We start from the raw sequence: 27,162 nt of genomic DNA on the forward strand, positions 1-27,162 counted from the left end.
GTTTCTGTAGGATTCTACAAGGATTTTACATAAGCTCATAACTGAGATTGTGCCTCTTCGCTGCGCATTTTCCAAAAGCACTCTTTCTCTTATTGTGGGAGGATTCTGATATTTCTCCTCCCGAAAGTGAACTGATGTATTGAGTGCTAGCAGGACTGTAACCAAAATTGGGCTACTGGGAAATGAGAGGAAGGCGTTAGTATGCACGGGGGACCGTGGAGGTATGCAGAAATAATAATACTAGTATAACAACAACAACAACAACAACAACAGGAGCATCCAAGCAGCCCAAAGAGAACTAAACATGCTCAGTAGCCAGGGGAGATTGATGATGAGTTGGAAAAACAGAACAGAAAAATGAGGGAGGGGGATAAATGTGTTGCTGGAGGTGCTACTGATAGGAGGGCTGTATGTACTGAAACATTTTGTTGCAGGCCTTGTTGGAGACATAATGTGCAAATATTTTTATTACAGCCAAGAGAACTGGAAGATTCTCCTACTTGTAAAAATAGATGATTGTATATGCTCTGCAGATTCTGTGATCTAAACAATAAACCTGATGTGCAGTATTTCCTTTCCTTGCACTTGTTTTCTCTCCCTGCCTTCTAACACAAACTAGGGCACACAGTCTAGTGTGTTTATAGGGCACTCCAGGTTCTGCATTCTCTATTTCATCTGGTGACTTCCCTTTTCAAATAACTTCCTCATCCCAGTGTGTTGTATACTAGTTTTGGATTAGTCTCATGGAACTACAGTTCCCAAGATTCGCTGAGGAACGACTATTTAAGCCAGTTATTAAGTATGTGGTGTAGATATGGCTCAAGACTCCATGACACCATTATGTGATATGATTTTAGCGTGACAATCAGAAATCTTCTTGCAACTTTCGCCAACTGGAAAAGGAGCTAATAATTGAGTTACTAGTAAGCTTTGCTCCTCACAAGGCTTCAAATGTGAAAAACTTCCCATAAAAGAAAATTGTTCTGCTATAGAACATTCCTCTCTTCCAAAGCCCCTCCAATTCTGTTCTGCAACTTAGCCTGCTATTGAGCAAGGAGAGCTGAACTATTTATTTGCCGATCTTGTATACACTTCATAGCTATTAAAGCTATTAAAGCAGTAGCAGTTGGCTTCCCCACCCCCAAGAGGAACAGGAAACCGTTGCTGAAAGCTGACCTGACAAACTGTCCCGCAGATAAGTAGCTTTCTTGCATCCTTGAATGGTAAAAGGCTTTCTGATCCACGCAATTTTGTTTATGAGAAGATGAGTAAGAGGAAGTATCAACATTCATTTAAGATTCTAGGCCGAACACTCTGTATTGAACACAAATGTATTTTTTGGGGGGGGGATGATTCCTAAGGAGGAAAAAACGCACAAGGAAAATAGTTGGAAATGGTCATCCATGTGGAATTTCATGGTGGGGGAAAAAAATCGAAGACAGGTGACTCATTAAATAATAAGCAGCAGCCCTTTAAAAATAAATAATATAAATAAAAGTTTGTTTATTTTGGCCAGATTATGAGACAAATGTGTCATTTCCAGTATCACACTGATGTGCAACGATCCAGTTGCTCTGCTGGTTATTGCTTCCCTCTTCAGTGTTCACTTCCAGTCCTGTTATCCATGGCAGTCTTGGCCTTCTGGACCAAGCTGAAGCAAAATGCTATTTCCTTAATATAAAGGACAGTTTTGGTTGCTAGGAAACATCTTGGTTTCCTTGTATAGGATTCCCAGAACCTGCTTGCCAGTTGGAGATAGGAGTTTCATTTTGACAGGTACAGTTAGAGGTTGGGGATTAATCTGTTGGCTTCTGATGACACAAAGGATCAGGAAGTCTCCTTGATGAAAAAAGAGTAAAGGTTTTTTCCCCATCTTAGAGGTAAGGGTCATTTGGTGAGAAGGCTAGGCTTTTCAAGCTCATTCTAAGTTCCCTAAGCTTTAGGTTCCCCAAGAATTCCCCTTCCTTCCTAGTTCCTGGAAGTTTCCTACTTTCATAGGCTCAGGAGAAGCTTTATTTTTTAAACAAAATATATAGCTTTATTGATTTCTAATATATATCAATTACAAAAGAGAGAGAGAGAAAAGATGCAAAAGCAAAATCCACAACTCGCGCCCCCGCCCCTAGGACAGATCAATCTAGTTAAGTTTGCCAAAGCCCAATCTGTGATTTTGGTAGGATTATCAGTAAAGTATTTTATAAAATAAAATCATCTACATCATTTGTATTATTCAATGCATGTAAACTGTTATTTTTTCCTGATAGAAATAGATCACCCATTCTGTTTCCAATGAGAGATACAGAGATATTCCAAACCTTTCCAATTCTGTGCTGCTAGCAGGTGTGTCACTACTAAAAGAGAAGTAATTAGGTCTTTATGACAAAGGTCAGATTGCCCTTCTTTAAAAATACTTAACAATCCCAAACTTGGGGTACATTCCACATTTTGACCCGTAATGTAGTTTATTTCTGTAAACATCCTCTGCCAGAAGGGCTTTATATTTTCACATGTCCACCACATGTGAAGTGTTGTACCTAATACTATTACAGCCTGTCCAGCACAATGGTGGAATAGTTTTATTAATATAACTACACCATAATGGTGTCCAAGGCCATCAGATTAGTAATTTAAATGTATTTGCTCATATCTTAAGTTGATACTGATTTTAGTGGTTTTTTTAGCCCACAAATTATTCCAATCTACCTCTGCAGTCTCTATCCGTAGATCAGATTCCCATTGCTGTTTTAAGGAGTTGTAACCTGAAATTATTAATCATTATTATTATTATATATAATTTTACATATTCATATTCATTTGTATGTAAAATCCAATTTTCAAAGGATGTCAAAGGTCTTGTGGCATAAGTTTGTTTAGGAGAAGATTGCATGGAGAGATCAGGTTGAAACATGAATCTGCTGCTGATTGCTCTCGTTGTCCATTCTGTTTCAAGCTAAACATTGACAATTTGAGTGCAGCTAAACCACACGGGGAGATGTGCGAGATCTCTTTTGATTATGAAAGTGGAACAATTGTTCATGCTTAATGTTGGATTACCCAGTTTGTGAAATTTGCTGGGTGACTCACAATTCCGTAACCATTTTAAAATAGTCAGCTGTCGGATCAGACCAAACATTCATTCAGTCCAGCTGGAAGGGCAATGAAGATAGCACAGTTCATTGCTGTAGATAGGTAACACAGAGTTGCTTTGTGGAGGCTGTGCATGTAGCCTTGCCCTTATTGCCATTTCCAGTTCAAACCAGCCAATGAAACGTGTGGCAGCATCAGGGCAGAGATAGGAGCGTAACTGGCAGGAAAAGAAGAGCAAGAAGTGAAACCAATCACTTGGGAGCAGGCCTGCACTCCTCTAGACATTTGGCAATCTCTATGAACTTTGGGACTGAGTTCAAGGTTTGCCCATATACCTTAAAGTAGATTGTCTAGTTGCCAAAACACTCGTCAGCTTTCAAAAATACTGTACGAACAAACAAGCTTAACCTAGGACTTGGCAAGTTTGTAATAGGAACAGTTTTGCCTCGGAGCACTCAAGGGTTAATGATTTTAGTAAAGACCAGTTAATATTTTGAAGGATTAATTGCATAAAGACAGAATCTGTTCCAATGGTTAGCTTCCAAAAAAATGTATAAAGTTTAATGTTAGGTGACAGTGTTTATGTGGATAACACATGGAGATTACTTACAGACGGGACAAAGAAACCTCTGACAAAAAACATGTGTCAGGCTAAAACAAATTGCAGTGGCGTGGTTTTTATTTTATTTTTGTAGAGCTGGCACATTTCAGCTGCAAAATGTTCAAGTGGATGTGCCTTTTTATAAAACGCATTTTAAAACTGTGACAGTGCTTGCCGTGTTGGGCATTTTTAAAAGGGTAGTTTTCCAGCTATCAGTATAATGTATACTCTCTAGGGTGTTTTTCTAATATTTTATTCAGAACTAACAATACAATACAAAATACCTGATCAAAATATATTTCTATTTTACCAGCTGTGTTGCTGTATTTCTTTCCTTCCAAAGTGCTTGCAATTGGTTGTTGGCAGGCTTCCGTCTGTTTTGAGTGGCAATGGAGTGTACCTCTGGGGGTGAAGTCAAATTGCTACGTTTGCCTTCTAAATCCGGCCTGTGGACGGCCCAGGAATCAGCGTGTTTTTACATGAGTAGAATGTGTCCTTTTATTTAAAATGCATCTCTGGGTTATTTGTAGGGCATAGGAATTCGTTCATTTTCTTTTTCAAAATATAGTTGAAAAAGGTCCCGCACAAGGTCTGAGGGACAGTGGACTGGCCCCCCGCTGAAAAAGTTTGCTGACCCCTGTCCTAGGTGTTTGGTCTGCTGGAAACCAACTGCTTGCACTAGCAAGGATTGCGGCGCCCCCCCCCCCATCAAGTGGCTTGTTTTTTAATCCTCTTGAATAGTTGCAGGTGTTTAAATCCGGAGTTTGGATTATGGCATTGTATTATGTGCAGATGCGAAAGAATGTATAAACCACAATTTCTGACTTCTTCAACATTTTCTTCACATTGAAAATCTGCCCCTTTGCTTTATAGTGTGGCAGCTGCAATCTTTTGGAACAAATAATCTACCAGAACAGTTTCAGGCTTTTGGAATTTTTTTAAAAATGTGAAAACATGCTTAAAAGAGCAGTTTTGTTGGGTGAAACAGATACAGTGGTACCTCGGGTTACAGACGCTTCAAGTTACAGATGCTTCAGGTTACAGACTCCTCTAACCCAGAAATAGTACCTCAGATTAAGAACTTTGCTTCAGGATGAGAACAGAAATGGTGCGGCGGCGGCAGCAGAAGGCCCCATTAGCTAAAGTGGTACCAGGTTAAGAACAGTTTCAGGTTAAGAACGGACCTCCAGAACGAATTAAGTTCTTAACCCGAGGTACCACTGTATTTATCGCTTTATTTTTATTTTGGAGTATCAGTCCTTTTGCTGTCCTCCAAATGTATGTCATTCTTCTGGAAAAACCTCTACTCGGGGTGAGACGCAATATATTTTTTTTACTTCTGATCAAGCCATTGTCCCCAAAGAGCCACAAGTGTCTATTCTGAAGATCAGCTCTAATTGTGCACATAATTTACATCACACTGGGATTAATTATGGTAGGAATATAATCTCAAGTGTATATTTTTGGAGACCACAGAAATTTCTTTGAGATGTTTTAATATAGTCCCTTGGAACATTAATCTAATAAATATATCTTGGCTTTTGGAATATCTTGCATGCTTTTTTAAAAAAAATTGTTAACTGGAAATTAAGGGTCAGAAGTTAGGGAGATCGACTAGTGAGTTGATTTTAAATTATGCAAATAGTTGGTTAATTGATTTGGCATGGGAAATGGACATCTAATCTCATTGGCACCCTGAAAGTTTGTGGACAGTGATCTATAACTTATAAACAGGAACAGCCTAGAATACCAGAGATAGCCAATGTGGTACCCGCAAGTTGGACTATAATTCCCATTATCCTGACAAGTGGGGATGCTGGCTGGGGATGATGGGAGTCCAACAACATCCAGAGGTTACCGTGTTGGCTGCTCCTGGACTAAAGGTTGATTGGATCCCAAAAGACGGCTGATATGAAAACTTTAATAAAGTTAATGTGATGTACCATGTAAAAAATGACCACAGCTCAATGGTTTGTCTCTAAAGCTTGCTGTGTATCTCCAGCTAGGAAGTGTAGACAGTGCTGAGCTAAATGAACCAATGGTTTGATTTTGAGACAGCACACCCTTCTATAGAGCGACTCCTTATAATTTCCCCCCGTTTAATGCTGATTCAAACCATGCTCTTCCAAAGAACAATGGTGCATAACTTAAGCTTTGAGTTCTCAATGCATATTACAAACTAAATGTAAATCTAGTAAATAAATGCAAATATAAAGCTGCTATGGGCATGGCTAAATCCATAGCTATGTACCTGGGTGCACCCAGTTATTGTGCTGCTGCCCCAAAAAATATTTTTTGGAGATCAGTAATGGGCAAACTCCATGGCGATCTTTTTGTAAGCAGTTGGAAAAATTATACAGCCAGGTTCAATTGCATGGTCATTTTTCTCATGCACAAGTTAACTCTTTCCCAGTAATCGACTTAACACACTTTTTAGATCTTGTCTGTGGGTGTTTAAAGACTTCACGCACTTTGTTTTTCAAGACATCAATCTTGAATGACTTGGGCTGCTTATTTTTAATCACAGTGAAGTAGTTTTGTTAAGTGTTACAGCTGAACACCTCGACTTAATTGTTCCTGGTCTCTTAATCTGTGCAAGCCTTTAAGTGGGCTTTAGAAACTCATCTGTTCTGTGTTGCTTTTTTCTTAAAGGGTTTTAATTGCTGTGGTTTTCAAAATTGCTGATCTGTTTGAAGGCTTTATGCTAACTTACATGCATAACCAGGAGAATTTCAGTAAGCTGCTGTTTTCTTGTACTGTGTGCTGAGATTTGTTTGGTGACTTTCTTCTTTTTTTAAAAAATGTATTTTGTATTGTGTTAAGTAAACCACCTTGGGAAGGCTAGGCCCTAAGAAATTACCTAAAAGTTACATTTATAAATAAAATAAATGAAAACAGTCTAGCTGCCAACAAAGAGGAAAAACGATTACAGTGTCCTCCATGCATCTGCTTTTGCAAGCTCTTCATTTCAGTGGGATTTGTGCAAGAGATTTGGGCAACTCAGTTCAGACTGGTTTAAGCAAGGAATAGGGAACATGTGATACCTGGACTGAAGCTCCCATCAGCTCTGACCATTGGCCATAGTGACTAGGGCTGATGGGAGTTGAAGTCCAACAGCTGGAGGACCATGAGTTCCCCACACCTGGTTTAAGGCCAGAGTAGCTATTAAGAGGGCAGTCCTTTTGTATGTTTCCTCAGCAGTATGTGTCTTTGTTTCTAATGGAGCCTACTCTCAGGTAGACTCCTAGAATCCTAGAATTGTAGAGTTGGAAAGGGACCACAGGGGTCATCTAGTCCAACCCCCTCCAATGCAGGAATCTTTTTGCTCAATGTGGGGTTTGATTGAACCCACAACCCTGGGATTAAGAGTCTCATGCAATTTAACCACAGGCAAATAGTGAAATGCACATCCGGCAGCTTCCAGGGATATACTTCATGCTGGTCTGTACACAAGTGTGCACAATGCATGTCTGCAAAATAAATTGAAACCTCTCTTAGAGCCAGGCTTATAGACAGGCCAGGTCCATCAAAAATGGGCCACTGAGCAATCCTTTTCACATCCTCCTGGGCCATCTTTCTACTTACTAAACGCAGCACATTATTCTGTAACAACGGATCATCTTGTTGGAAGCTTCAGCACTGTTTCAGAAATCATAATTTGGCCACTGATGACCAAATAATAAGGGTTTATGTTGGGGAGGAGGCTACGTTCTTCCATGAGTTACCATTCAATCCCATATATCTTTCCACAGAAGTAAATCCCATGGAGTTCAGTGAGGCTTACCGCCTCACTGAAGTAGGCATAGGATTGCTGCTCTAGTCTCTTCACTAACGAAGAACAAACCCTGTTTTGCCAAGAGGATTATGAGCAGCCAGATTTGTCTTCCATGTTTATATGTCTTTGCTGTGGTGCAGGAGGACTGCCCACTGTCTCACAAACTTCAGAATACTGCATATGAAAGAGTCTTGTCGGATGCACTTCAAACAATTGCAGCGGAGCTGGCCGCTCGAAAACGGGGCTGACCAATGTAAACATTGTCATCAAATTTTTCCAAGAGTGTGGATTATATCTGTAAGACGTTTGCTTTCTCAGATTTGGAAGTAGAAAAGTCAAATCACATTACACAATGGTGAATAGACTTTGAATAATATTTGATTTGAAGTGCAACCCAAAACACGCTTACCATGGAGGGAGCTCAGTGGAACGTGCTTGGACTTACTTCTAGGCACAGGGATTATATGGTTGGTCTGCTGAATCCACCTAAACAGCAGCTCCTTGAATAAAAGGAGGGTGCTGATTTCATGGGGATCTTAGTTCCTGTTGGCTAAGAATTCATCCCCTTGGCTTTACTCAAAGGTGCATTACCTAGATTGCCACTGTAAGTGTTGTTGTCATCAAACACGGTTGCTATGTGACACCGGGTTCACATTGCAATGGCAATGGAGGCAATAGTAAATAGTGTGGTAACTTTTGCTGTCAACAGCGTGTCTCTCGTTAGAGAGTCTGGATGAGCCTCGTGGTTCTTTGCATAAGTTAACCACCGCAATGTGGCTCCCTGGATGCGTCAAATCTAATTTTTTGTTTGTTTCCTGTGGCAGCCACGTCATGCTAGCGGTGTATCAGCGACATTGGACCTGATTCATACGTTGAGCAGGTTGTTGTGTAATGCAGTCCTCTAGGGCTTCAACACCTCAGCTATGCCTATGTGGGAAACATTTGTCGTGAAAGGACTCCTTTTAATAGCCCTCCTGTCTGTGCAAAGTGGGACTCTCTTACCCTTCTCTCTGTCGTGCTAGCACTGCATGTCTGGTGGGAGTTGCTTGTTTGAGAGCACCCTGTGCATATTTCAGACCCTCTGCTTGAATTGGCTCCTTGAGAATTGATATCTGTGCCGATCACTTACTTTCCAAGATGAGTAGTCTATAAATATGGTACTTTTTCTGGTCTGCCTTGATTCTGTGGTTTGGTGTTTGTTATATTTGGTATTTTGGCTTTGTTTCTTGTACGTAGTGACAGAAAGTCGGTGATGAATAGATTTGTTGCCTGCTTTTTTACCCTTAACCAATAACAATCACAAAAACCCAATTTAAGAATCCTTCAAATGGTGGGCGCACAGCCATCCGCTCAGCATGAAGGCAGCGCATAGCACCATTCAGCAGCACCCGAAAGCAGAAAAGTGTAATGTGCGCTCTGTGTGGGGCTACCCCTTAAAGGCAGTTGAGAGGCTGCAGCGGCTCCTTAAATCCCGTGTGCTTCTAAGGCAGGCATAGGCAAACTCGGCCCTCCAGATGTTTTGGAACTACAACTCCCATCATCCCTAGCTAACAGGACCAGTGGTCAGGGATGATGGGAATTGTAGTCCCAAAGCATCTGGAGGGCTGAGTTTGCCTATGCCTGGTCTAAGGCATTCATGTAACACCAGTTCTGATAGATATGCACTGCACTGAACCCAATTCAAGGTGTTAATGTTAGTCAGACTCAACTTGGAGCTCAAATGCTTGAGGAAGGGCCTCCTGCTATAACAACCTGACAGAGCATTAAGAGATAAAGGACAGGCTCTTCTTGTCGTCTCACTGCTGGGAGAAGTGCATTGTGGACCATATATATCCTTCTCTGTGGTGGCACCTCGGTTGTGGAATTCCTTCCCCCTCGAGGTACAAGTGGCGCCGCCGTCGTTTATTTTGTTAGTGCCAGATAGGAGCATATATATTTACACAGGTCTTTGAGGGGAGGGGAGACTGATTTTCCAGTTATAAAATAGCTGTTTTCTGTTGTTATAGTTATGGCATCGTGTTTTAATTGATGATTTAATTGTTGTGGATTTTTTATATATATAGTGTTGCCTTTATAACTGCTATTTTGAGTGTGTGTTTGTGGTTTGTTTTGTTTTTTTATCATGTGAAACCGGGACCAGGAACTGATTTGTTTAATGTAAATAAAAAAGGTAGATAGAAGGACAACCTGTTAAAAACAAAAACAAAAAGTGACCATAATTGCTCTATAGTTGTCAAAAATCAACCCATGGGAAGAAAGGAGTTTGTGTAAGATGACCTATAAATTCATGGATTTAGCTGCACCCTCTACAGTGAATTGAGATTTATCAGAGTTTGTAAATGTGCAATTACCGTATTTTTTGCTCTATAAGACTCACTTTTTCCCTCCTAAAAAGTAAGGGGAAATGTGTGTGCGTCTTATGGAGCGAATGCAGGCTGCGCAGCTATCCCAGAAGCCAGAACAGCAAGAGGGATTGCTGCTTTCGCTGCACAGTGATCCCTCTTGCTGTTCTGGCTTCTGAGATTCAGAATATTTTTTTCTTGTTTTCCTCCTCCAAAAACTAGGTGCGTCTTGTGGTCTGGGGCGTCTTATAGAGCGAAAAATACGGTAATTATTGCACAATCGAAATAGAATTTCCTTCCTTCCTTCCTTCCTTCCTTCCTTCCTTCCTTCCTTCCTTTTTAAGAATGACATAGAAAGCTCCAGTGATTCAGATAGGGTGGTCTAAATGGCCAGCTTCATGGAAATGAATGGATGGCAACTTCCCTTTATTCTCCCAAGGAGAAACTGAGTCTATATCTGTAGTAAAGGGATGGGGAACTTGTGGCTCTCCAGATGTTGTTGGACTTTACTTCCCATCATCCTTGCCCATTGGCCATGGCTGGCTGGGGCTGATGAGAGGTTCAAGGTCCCTGTCTCTGATGTAGAGGGTTCACTTATGGAAATGCAGCCTTACTGATGTATCGGATAATTCAGTGCACTTCTGGCTGCTTGTGACTCTTAGCGAACTATGCATCGTTATCATCATTAGCTTATAAAGCCTTCCTTAGATGTTGACTATCTGAAGGAGTTGTTCATGGTTGCACTAAGTATATTGCCTTCTCTTGTGGATTTTAGCTATAAAGTGGTACCTAAGCTTCAGTTGCAGTGTGCAACTGAAGGCATTTGTCCAAAATGTTATGGTGGCTGAAGGTCGTGTTGTTGAATTAGCTTTCTAGTCTGTGTAGGTCCTTTCTTTTGAAATACAAAGTTGTTCCCAAGTTCTGGAACAATTGGCAGCCTAACAGTTCTCACATTGAGCCTCTGTAAGTTATTTTTGCTGTGGGTGTATTTATGAAATGTCACATGTTGGGCCTCTTTCAGAATTATTTGGTTTGGTCTGAGATCAAGTTTAATTCTGAACTAATGGCAAAAAAGGCTTCAACAAATGTAGTTTCTTTTTTTAAAAAAAAGAACCTCTTTTGTGCAGATAAAAAACCCACTAAGGTATGTGTTGATTTTCTTTTCAATAACAAAATGTCAGCTTCTAACAACAATACACAAATGTATTTACTTTAATGCTACAGATATCTGTAATAGCAGGTGGAAAGGTCAAATGGAACTAAGTAAATATTGACATATTGAATTAACAAAATAACCAGCATTTCTCATTTTCTTTAGTTATATCTTCTTATGGATTTGGGATTAAGATTTAGAAGTTGAATCTTCCTAAGAGTGATGCATGTCTACTCAGCAGTACGTTCAAGTGACTTTATAGTAATAATAATAATTTATTATTTGTACCCCGCCTATCTGGCTGGGTTTCCCCAGCCACTCTGGGCGGCTTCCAACAAAGATTAAAAATACATTAATGGGCCTGACTGCCATGTAAATGGGTATATGGCTGCAATAGAAACAAAGAATCTAGGAGTTAATTTAGGAGCAGTGTTCAAAACTTCCATTGTTCTAGGCCAGGGATCAGCAAACCTTTTCAGCAGGGGGCCAGTCCACTGTCCCTCAGACCTTGTGGTGGGCCAGACTAGATTTTTGGGGGTAAATGAACGAATTCCTATGCCCCACAAATAACCCAGAGATGCATTTTAAATAAAAGCACACATTCTACTCACGTAAAAACACGCTGATTCCTGGACCGTCTGCAGACCGGATTTAGAAGGCGATTGGGCCAGATCCGGCCCCTGGGCCTTAGTTTGCCTACCCATGTTCTTGGCGCATTTTGTGACAGGGAATTTCATTAGCGTGAGCAGTTTCTGAGTTCTGGACGCAGTACTGCGCCTAAGGTGTCAGATTAAAACTGCAGAGTGGAAAGAAAGGAGGACCTTTTCCTGCCTCCCCACTTCAAGCCCATATCTGGAGACTGGAGAAGAGACCCTCTTAAAAATATTAGGGGGGTGGGCAGGGGAAGGACTAGAGCATGTGAAAAATGAGCATAATATTTTAGCTGCAGTTCATTCATTTTCAGCTTAATATTCTTGTTATCAAAATAAAGTGGGCCTAGACATTCTGTTGTTGTGCCCATGACCTAGGTTTAAGGCACCATTTAGCTCCTCGCTTTCATATCTCGGTTTCTAGCACTGTTTAGGAGGGAGAGGATTTGGTGCTATCAGAAGAGTAGTTTTAAATTTAGTTTGGAAATTTCCTTAATGGGAAAAGTGTAGTTCCAGTACAGTTTTAAAATGTTACTTTATGCAATGCACTTCCTTGTCGAAAAGAAGAATATAGAGTGCCTTATTAAAAACAGGATATCTCTTAATAGCCAGGTTTAAATATATTTTCCTCCCTTCCTCTTGCTTCCTCTTCCTTGTGCAAGTAAATGCAGATGAAACACGTTTAGGCTCAGTTGAAGCCAATCCATGATTTGGAGCTGATCAAGCCGAATTAAGCACTTAAATCCTATAGATTTCAGTGCTAACAGGGGTGGGGAGATAGTGAAAAACATTGTGTATGGACAGGGCTTCAACGTTGACTGAAATATGTGCACAGCTATAACTTTCATCACAGTCAAGGACAGATGTGCACCTTGTTTGCGGCGCATGAGATGTGCACAATGCGCCATGTATCCATGTGTGTGGAAGTCACTGATGCCCAAGTATCTGTCCCACATGAGACCTGTGCCACACGGAAAGGTGACTGAGGCATGTGTCACTGTGGCAAAGACACTCCAGCCACAGCTGTCAGCTGAGCATCCAGAAGCAATGCCAAAACTCTGAACTCCATCCCATAGAGACTGTGATGTGGGGATTAGCTGGACCAACTGTCTGGGTTAAGCAATTCATAAGGCAGCTTTCTGTGTGCTCCATACATACAGCTTCACTCCTATTAAAATGTAAGGCAAGCCCGACACAGTCTTGGTACCTTCATATTGGGATTACCGCTGAGGGAATAAGCTCAGTGGACATGAGCTCTAAGGAGAGAGGCAAGTGCTTGCTTTCCTTTGCTTCAGCGGCCAGCAGGAGTCTGGAGTAGAAAGCCCAGGTACGGCCATGGTTGCTGCAGTGTTTCAAACTGACATCCGAAACTCCTGGGACAGGAGAGTGTCTCTGCAGATCCCCAAGCTTGAATAGCAGTAGCAGCCTCTTTTTTTTTTTTTGCTTGATTGCGGGCATGAGCTCCCACAAGTACTGCTTGAGTGACGGGTGCAGGCTAAAGTCCAAGCTAAGGAGTATGGCTGCCCATAACTAAGCAGTTGCACTGGCCGTACACAAATGCCTTCAGATGCAAGGAACCTAGGAAAGCCTTATACCGTATAGCATTGGTCCAGTTTGCTCAGTATTGTCTGCATGGTCTGAGAGCAGTTTTTCCATGTTTTATTGGAATTCTGAAATGGTTATTCAGGCAGGCCTACTTCAATAGCAGCGGGTGGAGCAGTAGCACGTCCCTGGCCCCCGGCCCGGCATAACTTTGGGTTACTGGGAGGAGTGAGCTTTGTGCAGTGCAAACATACTGATTAGACGGGCACAGGATTGGCAAACCAAGCTGAACTCGCCGTAGCCTCACAGCTTCCCCTTTTTCTCTCGGAAAGTGGTGCCAAGGAAGGGAGCTCAGGTAAGCGCCACTACCCAGCCAACTACTTCTGCATGGATTGCAGGAGTGAAAAGTCATTTCAGTTTTCAAGGAGCCCAGGTCGAACTTCTAGGTGGCTTGCGTTATGTAGGGCTGGAAATAACTCAGCTTTCCTAGATTTCAACATTTAGTCTTACCTTTGGGTAAGTGTCATTGAACATAGTGGAACTTATTTCTGAATAAGAATGCATTGGATTTCCCCTGTTGGGTTTCCAGGTGATCAAATGCTTGGAATTTTAGTGGTCCTAGCATTAAAGGGAAGATCTCAGTTGCTCTTCTGTGCTGTGATTTATTTTGAATATTTACAACCGGTTTATTATTATTATTATTATTATTATTATTATTATTATTATTACCTCGCCCATCTGGCTGGGTTTCCGCAGCCACTCTGGGCGGCTCCCAACAGAATTAAAAGCACAATAAACCATCAAACATTAAAAACTTCCCTAAACAGGGCTGCCTTCTAAAAGTCAGTCAGTTGTTTATTTCCTTGACATCTGATGGGAGGGCGTTCCACAGGGCAGACACCACCACCGAGAAGGCCCTCTGCCTGGTTAAAGGTAGCTAACTTCACAAGGTGACTTCCATACAGTATTAAAATTCGAAAAATATCCCCTAATGCATGGGTAGGCAAACTAGGGGCTGGATCCGGCCCAATCGCCTTCTAAATCCGGTCTGCAGACGGTCCAGGAATCAGCGTGTTTTTACATGAGTAGAATGTGTGCTTTTATTTAAAATGCATCTCTGGGTTATTTGTGGGGCATAGGAATTCATTCATCCCCCCCAAAAAAAATCTAGTCTGGCCCCCCACAAGGTATGAGGGACAGTGGACTGGCCCCCGGCTGATAAAGTTTGCTGACCCCTGGGGATGACCAGATATAGAGACAAAAACTTATTGAATGTTTGTCTCATTCCTGTTTCACTTTGACGAGTTCTTCCTTTGCCAGTGTTTAGTTCCTTTTAATTTCAGCCGCGAGTCTCTGGAAGTGTAATTCATTGAAGATCATCAGCTGAGTGATGCATAGGAGCGATTGGGACTGGTGGCTGTGCCATGGATATACTTTTGTGCAGTGTGGGAGTTCAGGACTCAGAAGTGAACAGTCACAAGTGGATCACACAAAAACTGTTTTTTAAGAGCCTGCATTAGGTGGCTATTCACTGTGCCTCCAGTGATTGGGCTGTTAATTTTATGTTTGGTTGTAAGAAAAGTGTACTTCTCAGGGTAAGTGAATGAACAGGCTCAGTTTGTAATAAGTGGGAGTGCGGTAAAATAATTCTGTAATGTGTAGTTTGAGATCAACATATTGGGAGCAAACCCTATTAGGCTGCTAGATGAAAACTTCTAAACCGAAGGTTATTTGGAACTCTCTTCTCTGGTTTGTGAGACAGGAGAGTTGAATGGAAGCATTTTAAAATAAGAAGTGCTTCTTTAAAATAAAGAGTACATTATACTAATTTGTGGTCATTGCAATAGCTTTAGGACTGGAGGGAATGGGGAGCTATTCTTACTTTAGAAAATTAAGCCAACTCCACAGCTAGCACATTTCAGTATCCAAGACTGAAAAACAAACAAATGTCAGAGCAAGTACACATGCTCCCTGTAAAATACTGTGATATCAAAAAAATACTGAGTCTCCACTGGAATGTACAAATCTTTCACTTTGGCATTATTCCAGCAAGAGCCTTTGGGGTTTCATATTCACTGCCGTTTTCCAGCAAAGCTTACACCATCTGACATGGTACATAATTGTTTTTTTAGCTTTTGTTGACTAATATTTCCTTCCTTGCCAATCTATATTTAGCGTTTAAATACACTCGCTGTTGCATGCAAGTAAACAGTGCTGTCTTTTTCCATTGGAAGGAAACATCTTTCCATATGGATAAGAGCAAATGCCTGAGCAGGGTTTCCTGGGGAAACTGATATTCCCTCTAACCAGACAGTTGCTTTGAACTTCAGAGCAATATTAAGAAAAGATGCCCCCCGCCCTTGTGTAAGCAGAGAAGTCTAACCGTAGTTTCTTTATTCTCCTCTGTACTACTGCTACAATTTTTTTGTTAGGGTTGTGCGTGTTGTATTTTAAGCTGTAGTAAAGTTCTGGAAAAGATGTGAAAGGATTTCACTTTTGTATCATGCCCATATCTACCAAAATGTGAAATCGGGCCACATGTCCCTGGATCTGAATGCCCTGCTTTCTAGAACGATTGATTGATTGGATTTCTTGGCCACCTTTCGCCATAAGCTCCCAGTTTGGGTTGCAACAATATAATCCTATAATTCTAACAGCAAAGCAAGTAAGTGAAACAGATCCAAACAAAAAGAGAATAGCAAAGGTAGAGAAAAGAGTGGTCGATCCCACAAAAATCGACTCGCCACAGTCGCCGAAGGTGTCTCTTCAGCATAGAGAAGCTGTGCAATAATTATGCAATAATTATGTAGCGAGGGGTAGCTACATAAGATAGGGGCTGCCACAGAGAAAGCCCTGTCATGGTGGAACTCCTAAGAAGGCCCACTGCTGGTCCTGCAGCTACTTTCTGACCCCTCTGTCAGCTCTTTAGGTTTGGATGCCATATTATGCAAAATGACTTGAAGGAGGAAATCAGGCTCTGTGTTTCAAAATGGCTGCAAGTATGACAGCCCCTGTAGGAAATGCTGAATAACATGTGTGCTTAACGCAGCTCATGCCCGCATGCATCTCCTGTCCTGTTGGTTGGTGTTTATTGTGGTAACATGTGCAGAAGGAAAATAATTATTTACCAGCCTGCTGGCCTTTGCTGTTCTACTGAACCATAGAAATACATTTTACAAACATTGACTATGGTTAACTTGCTTGATCTCTTTCTGCAGCCATTCCATCACACAATGACTGTTCTCAATTATGTTTTGAGAAGAGATCAGTGTGAAGGAGAGATGAGTTTAGTGAATACATTTAGCGTGGGTATATCACATGAGGGCAATAAAACTTCATGCTGAATGATCCTTTCTAGAACAGTTTGCTGCTTAGGGGAGGGAATCCCTTTTTTAAAAAAATGTCAGACGGCTCAAAGGAGTCCATTAACAAGCCATCTATTATTTGATATAAAGTACATTGCAAATTTGATTACAGTGCTTAAGTTTAAATTAACAATTCATAGTTGCACCATAATAAAGTGGCTCCAATTCAAACATAGCAATGGCGGTTTTGAGGGAAGGAAGCCTCAGGGCTTCATATTTGCTCCTCTGTGCTGGCAGTTCTTCCCCAGCCTATTACCATCTTAATGATACTTAAGGGCAGGCTTCCTCAACCTCGGCCCTCCAGATGTTTTTGGCCTACAACTCCCATGATCCCTAGCTAGCAGGACCAGTGGTCAGGGATGATGGGAACTGTAGTCCCAAAACATCTGGAGGGCCGAATTTGCCTATGCTTGGTTTAAGGGCCACTTGAGACCTTATATCCCTGCCCCAGTCACTGAGGTTTTGCAGGGAGTTGCTGTTCATGGTCCCTTATGGCTTATAATCATTGGCTCACATCCACCAGGAGCTGTGCATTCAGTATTGTGGGACCAACCTGGCTGTGAGATCAGGCAGGCCCTCTCCTTGTTGAAGACTTTTAAAACAAAAAATCACCAGACGTGTTAAGTAAGTTTTTCTGATTTTATGGCTAATCTCAGTTGATTTTATTCTTCATTGTACACCACTTCGAACCTACACTATTAAATAGATTGTTGAAAGAAATAAAAATATTACAGAGGTATAACACAGAAATCAGGAGGAAAAAGGTGGAGGTTAACTGGCACTCTTCAACCACCACAGCTTGCCATGCTTGGACAGGCAATTTGTGGAGGGAGTCCTCCCAAGTCTGTTTCATCTCTGATCTTAAATGTGCATGTAGTCTACCTCCCTTTCCCCTGTCAAAGGTTTCTCTGGACTTGGAAGTGCAGCCCCTGTTTTCACAGCAACCAGGCAATTCCTCCCTTTCTCTTCTGGTCCAGCGACACAGTGGATTTGTAGCTGTCATCCAGACAACAAGACCATTGCTACCCATCTCTCTCATTTGATGGGATTTTCTGGTGCTCCTTCTTGTAGGTGATGGCCTGGCAGGTGATGGCTGTGGAGCACCACGGTTCCTTACATTTGGGGGTGACTTCTGGACCGCTGTCATAAACTGATGTTCATGCTAGCTGTTGCTTCCTCTTAACCATGGATTGTCAACCAGCTTCAAACCTTGGTTATGATAGAAACTTGGCTTAGTATTAATAAAGGTTAAGGTTGGGGCAGACGTAGGCTTGGGTGGCAAGTTACCATCGCCATCTTGCTGCAGGTACATGGGTCTTCTTGCTGTGGTCCCAGCAATGGACACAAATGCCCAGGTCAGGGCAGAAGAGCCCCTGCTATTGCTTGCAAAATGGATTCCACATAAAGCTACTCTGGTGTAGCCCTCACCTTCACCATGCAGCGGCCATTTGCATGTAGCAAGGGAGTTGGGACCATCTATTTGCTTTCTATGGGTTCCTCTGCTGATGTTGAGGACTCTTCTTCTTTGTCTGCCAACCAAGTTGGAGAAGGAGATCATGCTTCAACGCTGCTATCCGTAAGCATGCTTCACTTGGAAGTGAATTAGTTTTGAAATCAATGTGGCTTCCATCCAAGCAAATGTGTGTTTGGCTGGAGTATTAAAATGGCTTGAGTTCAAATGCTTTGGCTTTTAACTGGCTTGTGGATTGAGGGCCATGTCTGTTATACGCCTTGTTAAATTGGGACATGACCTTTAAAAAATGTAATAAGCTGACTTTGTTTTCGGCCCAGTCCTCCAAGTTAACTTGCATACCCTCTGGTCATTGCAGCATTCCGTTTTACAGATGCAGTTTATACTTGCGCCGTTTCCCAAGAAAAGTCTTCTGTTGATGTTAGTGCTCCAAGGATCCTGCCCTTCAGTTGTTTCAAGGTGTGTGCCCTACCTTTTCTCCCTGGGCTTATCACCCTTATCTCTGCCGTTTAGCTGTTTGTGCCTTAGGTGTGGCTGTGGTGGTTTCTTCTCCATCTTTGAACTTGGCCCTTGGCTTTTCTTGTTCCCTTTAATTTTCTTTCTGCGTTGGCGTTCCTTCAGCTTTGCTCTCTCTTAGGCAGTGCTATTTTTTTGCTAGGAGGTGCCAGAACTCGCCATGAACACCTTCCTTGTTCTCTCAGAATGGCAGTGGCACCCACCTGAGAGGTTCCGGCAATTAACAGCTGACAAAAGCCCTGCTCTTAGGGTCATGTTAACCAGCAAGGCCCTGTCTTCTTATTACAAATCCGTGAAGAGGAAACGTGTTGCAGTGTGATCACTAAAACTGACCTCACTGTCTGTGTGGGTGGGATCGTTTGGATAGCCACAGCAACCCGATTGGGTCCCTCGGTTGCTGGGGTAATTCTGGCCAATGGGGTTGAGAGAATTGGCAGCTGGGGGACCTATTTATACCGCTGCACGTTGTGTCGAGCTTCCTTTTAGCGCCTCGTGCATCGCATCACCCGCCCACCCACCCTATATTTAAGGTTCATTATGACCTTGCTATGCCGTCGTGGGTCATACGCTTTTGGGACAGGGGCCCGGTAGGAATTTTCCCATTTGGCTGATTGGCTGGTGCCACTTGGGTTTTGCCTGCCGCATAGCAAATCGTCACAACTTTGTAAGGTTTGGCGGTTAGGCATTGGTTCAAGGTGTGGTGAGGGGAGGTTGTCACACCTGCCCTTCCCAATGTGCGATAGGGTATTCCGTTAAAGGAATCCAGGTGCGCGCCATGCTTTTGTCTGATCCCCTTCCAGGGGTTAGGGCCACGCCAGAACACCTGGAAGCATTTTGGCGTGAGGTTGCATCTGTGCTAGGACCAATGCTCCCGCAGTATGTTTACCCTTACTGACTTCTGCCAGTTTCCAGTTGTCAGTTTCCCTGCCAATGGTGTAGGTGCAAGTACCGGTAGTCGAACCAATGCCTAAGCAAACCACTCACATTCTGTAATCAATAAAGTTGTGGCCAAAATTATGCCAATAACCTTAAGCTAATATTGGTGTCAACTGTGTCTTTCTTTGGGAGGTCTTGGGGGTCTTCACACGCAACCAGTCCAAGTTTCAATGTTTCCCTCATGGTTCATAGCTGTGTCTGAACCCAGGATCATGGTTAAGGTCTCTCATTCTTAGCCACGACCTGTAACTTATCAGTCCAACTTTGAGTCGTGGATGAGGCTGTTTTGGCTACATAAGGATCTACTTTTGTAGAATGAGTTTGTGGTGAGTAAATAGGATCCTGATAGAGAACTCTGCTGTGACTGTGGTGTCCAACCTCCTGGGAAATATCTGTCTTGGCCTTCTTCGTGCCTCTATTGTTTCAGCAAACCATATTGGTTTTTGTAATGTTTTGCTCTGTAAGAATTTAATCCATTGTTCTTGGTGGTATGATGGTATTTTATCGCCATTTGTGTGTACTGCCTTGAGTGTATTAAGTAAAGGATCGATATAAATTATAGAGGGGAAGGTGGGGTGTTTTTTGTTTGGTTTGTTTTGTTTTTAAAAAGCCCTGCAATATTTAATCTTTGTATTTGTCTTTCTGCTGTGAAACTTTGTTCCATAAATCAGGGCCTAACCTAGGAACTTGAATGCTCTATTTCTTCTATTTTGACAATTTAATTGTGCATACTGGAGGTGTATTTAACATTTCTAAATGCTAGGATCAAACTCTGAACCATTAGCTCCTTATAAGCATAATTTTAAAGATATCCAGATGGTAGTGCTATATCTCTAGGTGTTAAAATTTTCAGATTTCTTCGTCCAGTATTAAATGTGCACAGTCTTTTTTTAAGACAACAAAGCATAGTAGCAACAGATTGCTAAGGACTTATATTTTAAAGATGGCAGAAATAGCAGATGTACTGGACCTGCCAGTTTTACCACATTAAAAGGCTAATATCTTACAGACCTTCAAAACTGAGAAACAGAACAATTAAGTAATATACTGCACCATCCTACACGTGTCTACTCAGAAGTCTCATTGAATTCAATGAGGTTTAACCTCAGGCAAATGGGTATAGGAATGTAGCCTAATTCTCTCAGTGTTGAAACTTGAGCAGAATGAAAGGGAATCACTGGTTGGGGAAGATGTTTTGGAACTAGATTTGGTAACTTTTCATTAAGATGTTTTGAGTGGGAGCTATGGGAGATATATTTTGGCATGTATTGTTCTTCAGTGAACTTTGGTTGGAGTCTTGTTAAATTTGTTCTCCGGATAAGTTTTCTGTAAAAGAAATTTTCAAAAGGAATTTGTATCCTTTCTGCATCTGTCTATCCTTAAATAGAAGGATATATATTGTACTTTGTCTTGTCTGCGGGCAGGCAATTGAACTGAATACTCCTTTGGGTTCTTCCCAACGCTATTATATTACATGTGAGCAAGAATGTGAAATACTAAGCGGGCGGTATTGCCATTTAAACCTTGCAATTTTAATGATTCACTTTGTCAGGTTATCAATCCTTTTAAGGTTTCTGGCATGAAGTAGCCAGCCAAAGTACTCTCAAGTCTTGATCTTTCTAGTGCTTATGTATTGCATGATTTCCCAACCAGTTCTATTTCACTTCCCATTTACTTTAAATCAGAAAGCAAAATTCTGATATCAAAGCCTCTAATTACTATATATTAGCTCTCCTTTTTTAATATAAAAGGTGCTCCTGGAAAGAGTATGAGGGTTCCTGTCCATATACCTGTCCCAGGTACAGCCTATTTTGTTCACTCCATTGTCAGGGAAAGTCCTGTCTGAACTAACACTGACTCATTTAAAATTCAGTAAAACACAGCCCTTTGTAAAAGCTAATGGCGGCTTAGGATACTCAAAGGTAGGGACTTTCAGTCTCCGCAACTGATCCACAGGACTGAGCTACTATGCTCACTAGGCCTGACACTCTGGAAAGTCCATGCCAATCTTGTTATTAGTAATAAAGAGTTAACTCCAACTTGCACGGTGTGATTTACTGCTTGCTCACTCCTGACAGTCAGGGATGATTGGAGTTGTAGTGAAACATCTGGAGCCACACAATTCACATCCCTGTCTCAAGAAAATGTTATTTTAACCACGAACAGGAGTGTTTACATACAGAGCCTCAAGTGTGCATCGTTCAAAGGGTTACCGCTCGTTTTGTTAATATTACAAACATGCCTTGTATTTGTATGCAACTTTCTTCATAAAGCAATTGTAGGGAAACTTCAAAAGGGGTCAGTAAACTTTACCCCCTCCTCGCTTCTGTATTCTAGTTGCTGGTATTATTTCAGCTTTGTCTAAAAATATATAGTTTTGCCGGGCATGTGAGTGTTGGGAAGTTAAGAAATTAGCTGTGTGTTGTGAAGCATTCTTTGTTTCAGTAACTTAGCAGCTCATGTGGTATCCATGTGCTTACAGGCCTATTGCTTTATGTTCCTGACCAATATTATAAGCACTCCAAATTTAAAACACACACACACATGCATAAAATGAGCTAGCATTGGTAGGACTCAGAATTTCAGGAAAAGGTCAAAATAGTGTTTAGTTGAAATGAGAGGTGGTGAACTGTGCACATATCCTGTTATTTTAAGAGAGATTCTACATACTTTTGCAGTTCTAAAAAAGAAGCTAGCAGGGACAATGGAGTGGGGGGAGCAACTGGCTGTTCAAAATATGTGAAGTACTGTGTAGAAAAAAGCAAATAAAAGAACCAAAATATTTCTGTTGACTGTAAGACAGAAGTAGCCCGGGTGTGTGCGCAACAAATGTGGCCCACCAGGTCCTCCCTATCAGGCCCTCAGGATCATCACTTGGCAACATTTCTTCTCAGGCTGTACCCTTCACTAGTCCTTCTCTGTGCCCTCTTTTATTTGGCTGGAATGTGTCCTTGAACTGCAATACAGTACAGGTTGCGGCCATTTTGTGCGAGGGTTCCTTTCCTGGCCACCACACAAGTCAGCGAAGCACACATAAAACTGTTATGCCCCCACCCCTGTTCCACCCTCTTCTGGGTCCAAAAGGACCCATACATTGGGCAGTCCCTTTGTAATGCCATACCTCCCCGCAATGGCGGAGGGTGTGCTGTACTTTGCAGCAGCAGAGGACTTTGCTGCACCTCCCTGTGGTGGCAGAGGGTCCCGCCATACTTCCCCACAGTGGCGGAGGGTGTTCCGCGCTTTCCCACAGCAGCCGAGGGCCTTGACGAGGCTCCCTGCAGTGGTCAACGGCCTTAAAATGTAAAGAAGTAGGAGATTTAATAAAAAATATTAAATAAACTCCCATCTCTTGCGGGGGCGCATTTAGTGCCAGCACCGTCCGTTAAGAGTTTGGGTGTAATCTTCGACACCTCCCTTTCCATGGAGGCGCATATTGCAGCTATAACAAAGGCGGCATTTTTCCATCTCCGCCAAGCTAAGCAGTTGGCTCCTTACCTCTCTCGCCCTGACCTAGCCACTGTGATCCACGCGACGGTCACCTCCAGATTGGATTATTGTAACTCGCTCTATGTGGGGCTGCCCTTGAGACTGACCCAGAAACTCCAGCGGGTGCAGAATGCTGCAGCGAGACTCCTTATGGGGTCTTCGCTGCGAGATCACATTCACCCAGTGCTATACCAGCTGCACTGGCTCCCCGTGGAGTACAGGATCAAGTTTAAGGTGCTGGTTTTAACCTTTAAAGCCCTATACGGCCTAGGACCCTCGTACCTACGGGACCGCATCTCCTGGTATGTCCCACAAAGAAACTTACAGTCTTCAAATAAAAACATCTTGAAGGTCCCAGGCCACAGAGAGGTTAGGCTGGCCTCAACTAGAGCCAGGGCTTTCTCGGCCGCGGCTCCAATCTGGTGGAACGCTCTGTCACAAGAGACTAGGGCCCTGCGGGACCTGACATCTTTCCGCAGGGCCTGCAAGACAGAGCTGTTCCACCAGGCCTTTGGCCAGGGCACAGCTTGACTCCCTCCCTTGGCAATCTTCGCGGAGCTCTGGCCCAATAGTTGGCAGTGGCTTGATTTGAATTAATTTTATAATGAATGATTTTAGAGTGTTGTGTTATGTTGTACTTTTGTATTGTTTTATTGTTGTTAGCTGCCCTGAGCCCGGCTTCGGCTAGGGAGGGCGGGATATAAATAAAAAAATTTATTATTATTAATATTAATATTAATATTAATATTAATATTATATAATACATTTAATACATTTAATACATTTTCAACTCATTTAAGAGTAGTTTAATTGATTTGCTAGTCATATTGCATCTGCTTCCCCACTCAGAGATCGTAAGTGGAATCTATGCATGCATAAGCCCCACTGAGTTCACCTAAACTTACTTCTCCTTTCCTGGGAGTAAGCCTCATTGAATTCAGTAGGGCATGCTCATGAGTAGACATGCATTTGCTTGCACTGCTTACCAAAAAATGTCCCATTTCAGCATAAGGCAGCCAGCTATATCTTCTCCCCTCTACCCCTCCCCACAGAACCCCCCCCCCCAAGCCCTCATCCCACCAATCTCTCCCTTTTTATCAAAGGGTGGGACGCCAAGCAAGCAAAACAACCCTTCCTTTTCAAGATGGAGGAAAGCTATTTAGGGGCAACCTAGAACATAAACACCACCAGAAAATAAAAATGGTTCTCCCTATTTTTTTCACCAGCGGTTGTTTACTGATATATTGCCCTGTTGAAACACTTATCACAATGTTATTTCAGTACCTCTATTCAATGGTATGGCGATTTATTGCACAGCCCTAGCACACACCTGACCCCCTGACTGCTTCCTGGGAAGGGGAGGAGTGAGGCATTGGGGAGTTGGCACAGTATAAATGCACCAACAGAAGCAGTTATTGGCCCTGCTGATGCATTTGTGCTGCCCCAACCTCACTTTTCCTCCTCTCCTTGCTAGTATTAATCAGTGACTGCTGTCTTGGAGGTCTGATGAGTACTGCTGAACCACCGTACCATTTTCCACTAATTTCACTTTTAGGAGATGCAGGTGCTTTTGGCAGGTGCTGCCTGCAGCATTTTTTTAAGCATCTGGATCACTTAGACACCATGAAGTTGTGGAATAAATACCAGCTTCATATCAGCAATGTGCTTAGTTCTAGTTAATTCGTAGAGGACCGTAGAGTAAGCAGTCCTGCCAAAAGCCTTTGTTCTTTTTGTTTTCCACCATGTAACTGACCAAGAAGGATGTTTAGGCAGGTTGCTACAAGCCTGGACTGTGTATCTTTAGCAAGCCATCTTTGTGCTTTTATACAAATAATTTAGGAACTTTGAAATTAAGTTGCACAGCCTCTCCTTTCTTGCTGCTTTATGGAAAAGCACATGAATCTCACCTTTGAAGAGTTTGTAAGTAAATCATTTTTGACTTCCCAAATGCATGGTTTCTTTTTCTTGCTAAGGGAAGTAAGGGGAACTTTGGGGGGGGGGACTTAAAAGGTATAACAACCTTTGGAAGAAATTTTAAAAAGTCTAACAGCCCATATTTCCATGCTTTACTTTGCTGGAAGTTTTGTGATTTCAAATTTCTGCTGGGGCTTTTTCTCACAAAAAAATACTTGCCCCATACCTTGATCTAGGCATCCAGGGAATTCTCATTCTATTCTTTTAAACTAATTACAACCAAACACTAAAAATACCAACAGAAGCACTTTGGGCTCCCCACATTGAGTTGATCTTGCTTTACTTTTGTCATCCAAAGTCCCCCTGAGGCACCTCAAGATTCAGAATTCTTCCAAATCCAATACATTCAAACCACGAGAAAAAGACAGAAAGCTCTCTCCCATTGGCTCAGAAGGGTGTGTATATGTAAGAAGTCAAATAAGGATCTGAAATAGGAGAGGGTGACTTTTTTTCCTGGTGAAATTCCTCATGTGTGCTTGCCTCAGCTGCCTTATTTGGCAGTTGGGAGGAACTAGCATCCATTGCAGGGAGTTATTTTCACCATGCCCACAGAGAAATACTCCCATACGTTTGCATTAAGTGAAATTTGATTATTTATCTATTTTTATTCAATATTCCACCGTTGGTCATTAAAAATTACCAGAGGGTTGGCTACATATATAAAATTGGCAATGTAATGTTTATAAAATCTGCTGTACGTAGTGTAAAATTCACTATGGATCCAATACACAGTACTCAAGAAAGCAGGCCCACTCTTAATTCCGAAGCGCCTGGCAGAAATTATATATATTTTTAATCTGGTGGTGTAAACTGGAAACAGTGTTGGTACCAGCCTGGCCTTGGGTGGGGACGAGGAATTGTTCCATAACATGGGCTCTGCTGTCAAGAAGGCCCCATTATATGTTCTGTAAACTAAGTCTTCGTTTGTTGACGGAATAACTAAATGGTTTTTCTTGAGTATGACGGATTTCTAAAGAATACAGACAACTACCTCTCTGATGTCAGGGACTGGCTGACCAATGGAAATACCACCTTGGTTTTCCAGGAAGTTCAACCAGGATCTCTTTGCAGAGATGAAGTGACCTTTGACTCAGTGTGTTGTTTCAAAAACTATCGGGAAGCCTTTTAGAACAGAACCCAGCAAGTTCATTTTCTATGTAGATCTGACATTGAAGCCGTTGTTTGTTCCACAATATCGTCTTCCTGCTGCCATCTGGTGAACAAATTCAGTGAAGGCAGCTAGTGATTTATTTATTCACTTTTATTATATTTTATATCGACAGCAAATAACTGATAGTTTATATGTGGGAAGAAGTTTCTAAATATTTTAAAATGGGAACTAAACTCTTATTTTATTCAAATACCACTAGCTGTGATCTGTTCAAATCTCATCACTTGTCAGAATGTCCCAGTGGACAGAGATTTTGGAGGGTTTTTGGATTTGCCCACTTCAACCACTTTATCTTCCATCATGGAGTTGGATTCTGCTAGGACAGTTAACTACTTAATGGCTTCCATTTCCCTCTTCAAAATTAAATGTTCTATTCTGTTTCACATAGTGGCTCTGAAGACGAACAAGTTCAAATATATTCTACTCTTAATTGCTATATAAATGCTATATAAAAGGTGGCATGCATTTATTTGATTGAAGACAGGATCGAGAGGAAAAATTGTAATGTCGTTTTGTATATTCTTTTAAACACCACAGGAATGTGTGTTGCCTAATAGCCAAAACTTTGATTCACTCATATGTGCCCAAATACAGTAAGCCTTGCAGAATGTTTCACAATCTCTGTCACATTTAGTGATTAGTTTTGTATCCAGCATTCAGAGGTTGTTCCTGTTTCCACTCATGGCTTCCTTTGTGTTTTGACATAATCTCTGCTGCCTTCTAATACAAATTAGTTTATAGAAGACCCATGGAGTGACGTCCAAGACTGTGCTTTGCAGTTGCCATGTTTGTGCCTTGCTTAAAAGGGCAAGGCCTCGTAGCAGAACTCATGAGCTCCAACTCCATACAGTGGTATCTTGGTTCTCAATCTGTTCCAGAAGTCGGTTCCAAAACCAAAGCATTCCAAAACCAAGGCATGCTTTCCCATAGAAAGTAATGCAAAATGGATTAATCCGTTCCAGACTTTTTAAAAGTACCCCTAAAACAGCAATCTAACATGAATTTTACTATCTAGTGAGACCATTGATCCATAAAACGAAAGCAATATTCAATGTACTGTACTATAAAATAAATAAGACAGTATTATAGTTGA

General features: G+C 41.9%; 1 protein-coding gene across 9 annotated transcripts in view; it reads left to right on the plus strand.

The window, feature by feature from the left end:
- The window catches only part of INPP5A (inositol polyphosphate-5-phosphatase A), a 253,172-nt gene that overhangs the window by 18,263 nt on the left and 207,747 nt on the right, over nt 1-27,162 (plus strand). For 3 of the 9 annotated variants that reach the window (XM_083617003.1, XM_083617005.1, XM_083617004.1), the window contains exon 1: nt 10,854-10,949. The exons of the other annotated variants lie outside the window; for them this stretch is intronic. In XM_083617003.1, the coding sequence (XP_083473129.1) occupies nt 10,869-10,949 (81 nt within the window). In that variant the 5' untranslated portion in view covers nt 10,854-10,868. Of the gene's footprint in view, nt 1-10,853; nt 10,950-27,162 lie in introns of those variants that run through there. 9 annotated transcript variants of the gene reach the window in all.

This window comes from Podarcis filfolensis (assembly GCF_964270895.1).
Source record: "Podarcis filfolensis genome assembly, chromosome: 5".
NCBI lineage: Eukaryota > Metazoa > Chordata > Lepidosauria > Squamata > Lacertidae > Podarcis > Podarcis filfolensis.